Below are 11,361 nucleotides of genomic sequence, written 5' to 3'. Positions count from 1 at the left end.
TAAAAGCCAACCTGTATTTACGTCAAGGCAAACGGCACATAACCCCGCCAGCTGCAGAGCTGCTCGCTCAACACCAACCGTTTTCTCCTTTACAAGTATAAGATGGCACGTCAACAACAAACTAACTACATCTGAGTGAAAAGACACAAAAATGAGACAAGTTGAGAAAAATGGGAGCCTCTGAAAAAGCAACTGTTCCACTGAGCGTCTGTCTCACGGTTTCGTTTCCATTTAACCAAATTCTCAGCAGCACCATCTCCAATTTAAAGGTAACACGTGTGACCAGATGCTGAGCAGGAGTGTTAAACAGAGTGTGCTTCCTCGCTACACCAGGTACAAAACAATGCTTTTAGTTTAGAAAACGGGCCGAGACAAATCACTCCCGAGCAGCCCTCACCTGCTGAAATGTGGCTTCAAACCTCAAAGACTGGCACCTGTGAATCCTGCACAGTCTCTGAGTGGAAATGACTACCATAGTTCAAAACGGTCAGCAGAGGTGGATGCGAAACACATTCACAAAGAAGCGCACAGCACACGCCCGTCCTACGTCTCCTCGGCGGTAGAATCTGACAGCAGCGTCTGCTTCGTCTCTCAGCGGCGTTCCGAAAAGTTTTTGTCTCTTCTTGTCCTCCATGGTCGAACTCTCTCCTGTGTGTCTGCCTTTACCTGTGCTGCTGCTGTCACCTTGAACCCCCCCACCCCCACCCGTTCCTCCCTCCCTGCCTGCCTCCCCGTCCCTCCCCCTCTCTTCATAGTCTCACGTCTGTCCGTTTGACGCCTCCTCCCCAGTGGCTGGTTGTGGCTCACAGCCGACAGAGGCAGAACAGTGTGGGGATGAACACCCCGAACGCCACCAGGATGGGGAACATTAGGCTGCTGTTGTCGGCTGCGTATGGGTTTGGTGTTCGCGGGCCCGACTGGACCCTGGACTTGGAACCTGGTGGGAGCTTTTTCTTCCCACCTTCCTCGCCTCCCTCGGTTTCCTCCTCTTCTTCTTCCTCCTCCTCGGGCTTCTCCAAGCCGGGGTGAGGCTGAAGTTGTGGCACATCTGTCAAGTAAAGAAGTTTCAGGGAAGACGGGAGAGGTTATTTCAAAACACACAAAAGAAAACTGGTACACTACAACTGCTGCACTAATGAGCTTACATCCAGTTGAGCAAGACTTTGCAATCCATTAAGAGTTTTCTAGAGGGCTTAGGTGTGTGTGGGTGTGTGTGGGTGGAAGAGGCATTCAGAGCCCTCATTTAGTAATCAGTAAAATCTACTTCAAGTGTCAAAGTGAAACTATTCGTTCTGCAGTAAAAAGGTCCCATGACTGATTTATGATTAGATTGCTAATAATAGTAAGTACATGTTTTCACGTGACTGATCACACTTCAGAACACCATCCTGAGACATTATTTCCTCTCTGATGGTGCTGCAGAAGATTTCTAAATGCTCTCAACACAGCAAAGCTCTCTTCAGTCATGTTTGTAATTTGGTAATGCACCATTTTGCAACCGTTGTTGGTGAAGTGCTTAGCGGACGGTTCATCACCTAATAACACAGCTTGTGATTAGTGAGGAGAGTCAACACATCTGCCAGAAATCTCACTCACCAAAACAGTAAAGACTTGTTCGTGGAGTCAGTACAGACTAGAATTAACACATGGTGTTTGTTCGCCTCCCTGCACCAGTCGAGCTGCTCTACTGAGCCGTGGCGTTTTTTGCAGGATATTATGATGTCAAAGTGCATTTAACCTTTGACCTTTTGGAAATCAAGTGTCATAACTTTATCATTTTATCCTATTAGACATTCGTATGTCAAATTTGATTGTAATTATCGTATGAATTATTGACTTATGGCCAAAAATGTGTTTTGTGAGATCACAGTGACCTTTGACCTTTGTCCACCAAAATCTAATCAGTTCATCTTTGAGTCATAGTGGACATTTCTACCAAATTTAAAGAAATTTGAAGAATGGGATGAACGGAAAACCCCTAAAACATAATGCCTCTGGCCACAGCTGTCGCCGACGTGGAGGCATAAAAACATTGAAGCGTTGCTTTCACTACTTTTCAAAAGTGTCCCGAAATAACACATTTCCTTGATGGATTACAAAGCCTCTGGCTGGATAATAAGAACAAGTAACGGCTCATTGCAACAGCTGAACAGCGCGCTGCAGGACAGTTTTTAAAGTAAGTCACTACATGCATCGGTTACAGAGATATTATTAAAATTATGATATCGGTGCTTTGCAATCGTAGATGACGGATGCCCTAGAGGCTGCAGAGATAAAGTGACAAATGAGCAAAAAAACATTGAAAGGGAGGCACATCTCAAATCTCAGAGACAGGAAGGACAAAATAATCACATTTCACTGGTTTGTTTGGCTCATATCATAATAGATATACGCTAACGTGTTTCGGCATAGAGCCTTCTTCAACATATACAGGTTCAATTCAGTGTGATACACAGGGGCAGAGCCGAACCAAAAACGTTTGTTACGACTGGCTAAGTTAACTACAGATGAAAAATTTACACAGAGGGCTGAAAGACACTGTGACTGTTGTCAGACGGTGCTGTGAACCCCCAAATAAAGCGTAAAATGTTTTGTTTGACTTTTATTTAACAGTGCTGCTGTGTACAGGCAGGACTTTAACATCAGCCCGTCCTGTGTGTCCGCTCATCCAGATGCTCACACGGTTTTTACCGTTCATTGGGCTGTTAGAGGCAGTGAATAATGGCATAATGGCAAGGAAAAGAGGTGCGTTCACAGTCTCAGGACTCACTTTCTGATGTCCCCTTCATCACATAGAGAGCGCAGACCTTGGGGTTGTCATAATAACCCTGAAAAGACAGAACACATCCGTTAAAACAGCAGAAACAACAGTGTCTAATATCAGTTAAAAGTAATTTAATGCCACACAGGAGAGACTGAGTGTGTCTGACTGTGATCATGCTCATAATCTTTTTTGGAGCTCCTTTATCCTGAGATAAAAAGTAAAGAATCAACATTTGTTGCAGGTGCATTTCTGCTGAAGACGTGCAGAGTGCAAAACAAAACCGCCTGTGCTGGGGAGATTCTGTCATTTCATTGTTTGAGTAGCTTTAACGTTTGCAAAAAAGAGCGAACAGCGTGTCCCACTTTTATCTTTTCAAAGACAGAAAACGCAGAGAGGGCCAGTGATCTACAGAAAATACAAAGAAGAAGAAAGAGGCCACTGCAGAGAAACTTTTTATGAAGCACAGATTTAGCCTCCAGCCACATGTTCTACAAAGCCACTGGCTGAATCTTTCATTTGTTCGAACACAGAGCTTGAAGGGAATACTAATCAAGATAAAAAAACAAAAAACAATATGGCCTCCAGCAACCTCATCAGTATTTGTGAGTAGTTCCCAAACTGTAAAACAAAATCAAAAAGGTAGCCCCTCTGACTGGAGTCCTATATGTGTCAGTCAAGATCATTCTAACTGAAAGTCATTGTGGAAATAACTTCACCTACTAACACAGTTTAGTTTGGGTTTTTTTATTAAGTATTCCTCACACAGTCGTGGGCATTAAGATGAAATTTAACCTGTGCAGACACAGTCAGTCATCCACCATCGCTCCTGACAAACCACTCTTCACTGAACGGTGGTTTTATCAGTCGATAAAAAGTTTACCTTGTGGGGGAGCCGGATTTGCAAAATCACACGATCATGCAAAAGCATCTATCCGAACCAACAGGAGCGGATCTACGGATATATCAAGGGAAATCTGGATACAGCGTCGGAGCCAGAGCCCCATTCATTCCTAAGAAAGCTTCTCGGTGGCGCGTGACGCCAAAACAGTTCGACTTCCTGGGTATTAAATTAGAGACGTCTGTTTGCTAAGCGGCTACCTTCCGGTTTAGCCCTCTGCTAACTTGAGTAGGGATAAAATGGTTTACTTGTGTGGCTCTTCTAGACTTTCTGAATGTTATCAGGCCGAATAGCTCAAATTCTGATAGTGAAGCTAGTCATTTAATTTCACATTGAAAAATTTCACAGCTGCATCATGAGATGTTGTAATTACACAGTTTGGCCATTATGTGGAATTGGCTTCAAAGCTCAGGGCTGTTCCTGCAGCGTGCTTTAAGGAAGCGGCTACAGGCGTGGTTGAGCTGTGACGACAAGCAAGAGAAGCGACTGTTCATTTAAAGAAAACCAGGGTGGCTCCTCAAGAGGTTCATGTAGCTGCTTAAGCATCTTGTTAAACCACAACTGGAGAGTATATTTAACTGAAAGAAGAGCAAAGAACAACACTGAAGGCTTTTCTTGTTTTCACTCTTCTCTCTCCGACTGTTCTTCTGATTGGTTCAAGTTAGCCCAAGATAGATGTTATTTAAAAAGGGACTGCGCTTTTCCAAACAGTTTCTAATGGCACCTTTCCAGATGGTTCTGTGTAACAAACCACGTGGCGCAGTCTGCCAAAGAGTGAATATAATGCACGAGGTTGCAGGAAGTGTTTAAAAAGCGGAGCGTTGATCTGAGACACTTGAACCAAACTACCAAACATTACTGCTGCAGCAGGCCCGTGAACAGGAGATGATGGATGTACAACCAGAGAATAAAATGTGACTAACTTCATCACAAAGGCAGCAACAGATAATACGACATTTTTATTGGTTTAGGATGGATTCACGGTGCTCATTGTTTATCTAGAGCCAGACTACAGACTCCAAAGTCAGCCAACCTCAACAGAACAAACTGTGCATGTCAGTCAGAACAGCTTTTTGTACATTTTAATGGCCTCTCTTAAAATCACAGTAATTGTATCCACGAGAAAGCGAAATGAACGGAACAAACTTTAAAAGCTTAACAGTGGACAAACAGAAACAGATTCACAGACAGCAGCCGTTTGGATGAATAAGCAAATGAGTTGAAGGCCGACCAGATGTGAGACTGTTGTCGGTCATTTGCATGACAGCCCACAAACACCAACAGGCTGTCAACAGCCTCTTTCAGACAACGAGTTCATTATGAAAATGTGCCGTTCAGTTTACATGTCGGTCTGATGTTTGAATAAATCCCACGTGTCACTTTCCTTTACAAGTTGTGAGGCGATATCCAACAAGTCTGACATGAGAGCCGTCGTGTTAAAGGAACATTTAACATATTTGGAAAATACTCTTATTGATATATTCATTTTATTGGATCTCGTTTGTGCACCTCCTAAACTCTGACAGGGACTTCATGGTGCATTCAAGTGCATCTTGTAAACTTGGAAATCTATATTCAAATGGCCACAAATCACAACATCATCCCTTCCATTTCTCCGTCAATTCTTAATGTAAACATTATTATTTTTATTTATGCACCAGGTTAGAGGGTTACTGATACACTTTACAGCATCTGCTCTATCGAATTAAATCAAATCACGTCTGTGATGATACCCGGCTCTAAACTACTTCTTCTATTGATTCTAGATAGATTCCTTTATTCCACTGAACTCCTTGGCATATTTTATTGCATTTTATTCTTATGTTATTTATTGCTCATCTATCTGTGTGTCTATATCTTTACTGTACGTTTTAGTATGTGTGCAAATCAAGCTTTTCAAAGAAATTGTCCCTGGTGGGATTAATAAAGTAGACAATGTTTTAATTGGTGCGGTTTAAAAGGGGCTGGTAGGTGGATTTTGTTGCCTTTGGATGGAGCCTGGTTAGCCGTTTCCCCTTTTTATGCTAAGCTAAGCTAAGCAGCTGCTGGAGGAAGCCTCATTTTTAACAGACGGAGAAGACTAATACAACGATAACAATCTTCTGATCAAACTCTCAGCAAGAAAAAATAATCATATTTTGCAAAATCCTTCCTGTTGTACTGAAGCGGATATCTTTATGACTACACTTCCTAATCCTCAAGTCATTTTAATATTAAGTAGCATTACTTGTGCACTCATTATTCTCCCAACCTGTCCATCACATATAGCTGCAAGTGTTGCATACTATTACATAAAGAAGTATATTAATAATTAACCCGCAAGGACACCAATTTAACAAATGATGAATGAACAGTCTGATAAGAAAATGATGTTACACACACAAGTCATTTGAATATCCAGACAAATTTGAATAAACTCTCAACTGTCGTAACGTGACCGTCATTACATAAAACCCTGGATCACATTGGATGTTTTCAATAATGTTTCTCAATTGAAAAAAATAAATAAAACTCTAATAAATGCATAAAAGATTCATCAAAATGCTTCAGGATTCCCTTTCTTTTGCTGTGAATCTTCAACTGCTACCTCATTATGTAAAAGAAGGCTAAAATAACTAGAAAACCAACCACAAAAGTTGAGCAATCATGCATTAATAATCCTGCAGCACTATGTAAATATTCAGATCTGTCCCTGCGTCATGTTCCACCTCACAACCCTGTTTGAAAAAGAGATCAACAAATCAAGCGAGCAGCTGAACGCTATTATTAAGTGCTGTTATAGGTGTCATGGTATAACAAGCAAACTGACACTCTGACAATGAACTCCAGGAGTTTCTCAAATAATAAAAAAAAACTCACCTTTACAAACTCCACAGTGAGCTTGCCGTTGAAAGTCGACACCTCTCCCTGCACGCTCAGCTTCCCACGTCGAATAGAAAAGGGAACTATCTCGTCATGAGCGGTGCTGTGACCCACTCGATCAAAGATGTCCAGGTCCTTCACCACCGTGTGGCCGTTTAGACGGACGTCAAACACCTGGAGAAGTATATTTTCAGATCAGTAATGATTAACCATTAAGACACACACACACACACACACACACACACACACACACACACACACACACACACACACACACACACACACACACACACACACACACACACACACACACACACACACACAGGTGTCCCGACTTTGATATCAAATCAAAAATTGATTGTTTCGAGCCATCAGTTTTGATCATCGTATGTAAAAGCAGGCGCGGTAATGGAGGGTTTATTTTCTTTTCCAGAGATCCTTTATTGATTTGTTTGGGAAGAGGGTTTACTCTGGACAGATTTGAGAAACCGAACTTTGTAACAAACAGAATTTCTATCTTTAATTGTGAATCCCTATTATCTACTATTATTATCTGAACTTGTCCAACCCCAGCCTGCAAAGATCCACCAAGTCAGTTGTAAATCACAGTTGTCAGGATATAAAGCCAACGATCTGTTGATCTCTATCAGTGAAGTCCAGATGTGATTGTCTGACAATGAACAAAAACATTTTTAAATCGAAAATCAAATTGAATTGTGACCCTAAAATCAAAAGTCAAATCGAGTCAAGGATTTAGAGAATCGCGACACAGCTAGTCTTCAAACAGCTCCCGCAGTACCGTCTGAATACGAGTGTGAAGCGACTAAAAAACGACATGACTTTCATCCTCAATATGAACGGGACAACAAAAAGCACATTAGCACATGGAAAGTGTACTAAATACGCTGAATACTGCTGATCCATTAATTGCCATACCTTCTGCTGTGACTGGGCGAAGTAAACCTCTGCGTACTTCATTACTAGTATATAGTCTCCTTCCTCGCGGATGGGAATATCATATCCGAATGTGTCCTCGTTGTAGCGCTCTGTCTGATACAGAACCTGGTCCTCTGGACTGGAGCGCAGGATCGGCAGACGCACCCCGTAATCAGATGCTAGAAGGAAAAGAGAAGAAGAGCAACAGGTTCAGTGGGAGTTCAGGCCGTATTAATATGAGAGGCAGAGGTGGAACAAAATATCAATACGCCAAATATCAAATCGCTTCCTCTTGCAGTAAGATTATCGATAGGCTGGCATTAAATATCGATATCTTTATTAAAACATGCAGGAGCTCTGAACAGACTCCCCCTCACAGCTCTATATAACTGTGAGCCAGAGTTATCTTTCCTTTAAACATTTAAACTCCAGAACTGTTCTGCTTTCTAGAAGTTCGGCCTTTTGCCAATTTATATCAGAGTGATGGTACATGTGGATGTTGTAAAGTCGCAGTCAGTTTGTGTGTTAAAGAGGCACTAAGCTCAGACTGTGTGCTTTTTATGCATCGTTGTATCAAAGTTCATGTAAATTTCTGTGAAAATGGCACCACAATGCAGTGATTAAACAAATAATTCATTTTGTTTGCATTGTTTGAAATGTATCCTACAACCTGAAGGTTTTCTGAATTGTCAACATTCACTGAAACCTTTATTTCTCAGCGTCGCGAGCAGATAGAAGGTTGAAATAAAAACCATTAAATCATTGCCTTTGCTCTGATGTTCATTAACGAATCACAATGCATTTCTTCAGTCACGTGTCTTGAAAGTTCAAAGTCCAACCACATCCCATCAGGCTCGAAAGGGAAAGTCAAACCTGGTCTGAATGGGTCAAAACCCAATTCAAATGAGAATAGTATTACCAGGGGACCTTATTTCTGATTTAAAAATTACCTCACCATGTTTGTGTTTCATGTGGTGATAAGTTATGTTTGTATTTTACTGACTATCTCCTGGATATGATGTCAAGGCTCGGTGTAACTTCAGCCATGTTATTCATATAGTTTAGAGTTCATTTGCTGACTTTATGCATGTTTTACAGGCATAACTACACATTTGTAGCTCACTTGGATCAGGTAAAAGATGCTTTCTGGCTGCATATCCAAGCACACATGCCAATCTTGAGACCTCAAAAACAAGGAGGATTTCGAAACCAATGCGCGGTTCTGGGGGAGATTCAAGGAAACTTGTGTTTCCTGAATTCTGATGAGATTTAAGGAATGAAAATAACAAACTAATAAGTAAAATAAGAGTCTGTGCAGCCACTTCCCTGTTCGTCCACCTCTCGATGGGGACTGACGCAGTATGACCCCAGTGACTGACAGAAAAAAAAGGATGTGGGAGATTGAACAGACGTATTTCCTTTACAACTTCGGCGTCTGAAATATATTTAAAAAGTTCTTGTTCCTCTCCATACTGCTCTGCGTCTCTCACTCATTGATAAATTTGGAGAAATACAGGAGAATTGTGACCAGGAGAGAAACCAGGAGAGGTCGAAGACAGACAGGAGTCTGCTGAGAAAATCTGGAGGGCTGATGTATCTGAGAGCTGTAAGAGAGCAACTGGACTTGATCACTGACATTCTGATTTGCACAATATACGATATACGATATATATCGTGTGGCAGAATACAGCATATTTTTATATATTATGGACAAAAATCCCCTGTAGTGTTGTAAAGAGTATCAAAATATGGATACTGAATATTTGAATTATCCAGTACTAGCTGTGTTTTTCGCTCTCCTCTCTGACAGCGAGTTGACACATGTACCGCTGGAGTGCCCACATAGTCCCACCTCCCCCATAAGTTACAGTCAATGTAACTTGCCAATGTTGTGCAAGTTTTTCCCCGTGGTATCGAATCTCGATATCTCTCAAGGTCTTGTATCGAAGACACTAGTCCTCCACTATTATCACAAATCACCCAGGCGATACTAGTATGAATTTTGTGTTCATACGTTTGCAGATGATTGTCCTGCCGTGTATTGATTATCGTAGATTTGCTGTGGTTGATACTATTGTGAGTTACTCTGTGATTCCCACCCTGAATTAATAGCTGCATTACTGGAAAACAGATCAAGCTCTAAGTGCACATTACACAAGCCTTGACCTTTCCCTGCACCCACTGAAACACAGAGTCCTTCTGTCTCAGATGGCTTGTGTTCGCTCCAGCTTGAAAATTGCAGTATCTGAGTCTCATAACTGGAGCCAAGAGTGACTGTGTACAGTCAGTTTGATCGTATCGTCACCTGCTTCCTCTGCACGCTGACAGGGGCGGAGCTGCAGCCTCTGTGCTGACTCCTCATTAGTTTGTGGTTACTTGCGGAAGCCTGACCGTGCAGAGGTTTTCTCCTGCTCCTCCGAGGAGCAGCTTTTTTTACCTTCACAATGTCACTCAGCGGCACCTCGCAGGTGTAGCGCCCCAGTCAGCGGCTCACACAACATCCACTCACCTTTGCCGACCTTCCCTTCCAACGGGTCCTTCTTGAAGTGAATCCCGTGCACGTCTACGTGTGATTCACCTCCGGCGTTTACAGCCCAGATGACCCGTTCAGCGAGGCTGGGGCCCCCGCCGCCGTCCGCCCAGCACTGCTCCGCCAGCAGCGACAGCACCGCTGCGACCAGCCCGGCGACGAGCTGCGCCGTGACCCGCTGCATTGCCCCGCACCGCCCGGTCCTACACACACACACACGGACACACACACAGAGTCGGAATCGGAAACTCACAGTACGGAAGCAGCTCCTCATATGAAACATTAACCATAAGGTTAGCTAGCGCAAGGAGCTAGCCAGCCTGTCCTGATGACATGCAACATGATATGAGTTAGCCTGTATGCTAACCTTAACAGTACCAGTACCGGCAGTAGCGTTAGCACGGAAGCTCACACAGAGCCAGAACATGACAGAGAAATCATTAACAAGTCTCCTAGCTGAGCGTTAAACACACCAACGAGACACCACTTGTGTGTCAGCGAGCCGCGCATTAAAATATAAGGAGAAACCAGCGGTGGTCGGGGGAGCTAGCTAGCTAACCTACCTGTCCAACCAGAAATACTTGGTGGTGTGATGAGAGTAATTCAAACGTCTCTCACCTTCCCCTTCCACAAATGTCTCCGAGCCGTCCTCTGCCAATGTGTGAGCTCGTGTCTGCTGTTAAAGCCTCGGCAGGTGAAGTCAGGCCGTCAGGTAACTTCACTGAGAGGAGATAATCTCAGCTGCTGCTGTTCACAGCCTGCTACACCGACTTTCATTCAATGTGTGCGCCCGGACTCACAGTCGCTCCGCTGCTGCTGCTGCTGCTAGCTCCAGCGGCAGGGGGCGGGGCCGTGCTACCTAACCTTACACTTCCGGTGGCCGATGAGTGACAGGTGCTCCGTCCAATCACAGCCTCCTGTTGAGATTCACCATTAAACACCATTTTATGTCTTATTTCTAAAATAAAAATTACAAGAATATCATAAGTCATATATTTGAACCATTTATACTCATATTCAAATCTTGACGGATGGAAACTTATTTTACCTTTTATTGAAAATAGAACAGTTTGCAAAGAATTGGCCTGAATCAAACTTTAGCACATATAAAGTGACTATAAGCGAAGATAAAGCTACATAAGGACATCAACCAGTGAGAATACAAATAAGTACATGGACAAAACATAACAGAGAAAAATAAAGACAGATGGGTACATATTGGCTATAGATCAATATAGACATCATCAGACAGGTTTCAGGGTTAAAGGGTTCAAAATTACTCAGAAATGTATTAAATTATTATTTATTAACTTTAGTGATTTAAGTTTTAAGTTTAGTTCGAAAGGAAAAACTGAAAATTTGGGAAGAGAT

General features: G+C 42.6%; 1 protein-coding gene across 1 annotated transcript; it reads right to left on the bottom strand.

Moving 5' to 3' along the window:
• Nucleotides 1-748: 748 nt before the first annotated feature.
• mlec (malectin) lies at nt 749-10,778 on the bottom strand. The gene is made up of 6 exons (XM_073466915.1): nt 10,609-10,778; nt 9,970-10,193; nt 7,461-7,639; nt 6,522-6,698; nt 2,771-2,828; nt 749-1,048 (listed from the first exon to the last, which is right to left on the bottom strand). Exons 2-6 carry the CDS (start codon nt 10,172-10,174, stop codon nt 804-806), a joined length of 864 nt encoding a protein of 287 aa, XP_073323016.1. The 5' UTR covers nt 10,175-10,193; nt 10,609-10,778; the 3' UTR covers nt 749-803.
• Between the last annotated feature and the right edge of the window lie 583 nt (nt 10,779-11,361).

The sequence above is a fragment of the Pagrus major genome, chromosome 5 (assembly GCF_040436345.1).
Source record: "Pagrus major chromosome 5, Pma_NU_1.0".
Taxonomy (NCBI): Eukaryota; Metazoa; Chordata; class Actinopteri; order Spariformes; family Sparidae; genus Pagrus; species Pagrus major.
This window is presented reverse-complemented; position numbering and strand designations above follow the sequence as displayed.

Coding starts and splice junctions, on each gene's coding strand:
- mlec (XM_073466915.1), bottom strand. CDS start 10,174: ATGCAGCGGGTCACGGCGCAGCTCGTCGCCGGGCTGGTCGCAGCGGTG. Junction 6,699..7,460: donor TCGCCCAGTCACAGCAGAAG/GTATGGCAATTA, acceptor ATACTTCTCCAG/GTGTTTGACGTCCGTCTAAA. Junction 1,049..2,770: donor GATGAAGGGGACATCAGAAA/GTGAGTCCTGAG, acceptor TTTACTTGACAG/ATGTGCCACAACTTCAGCCT.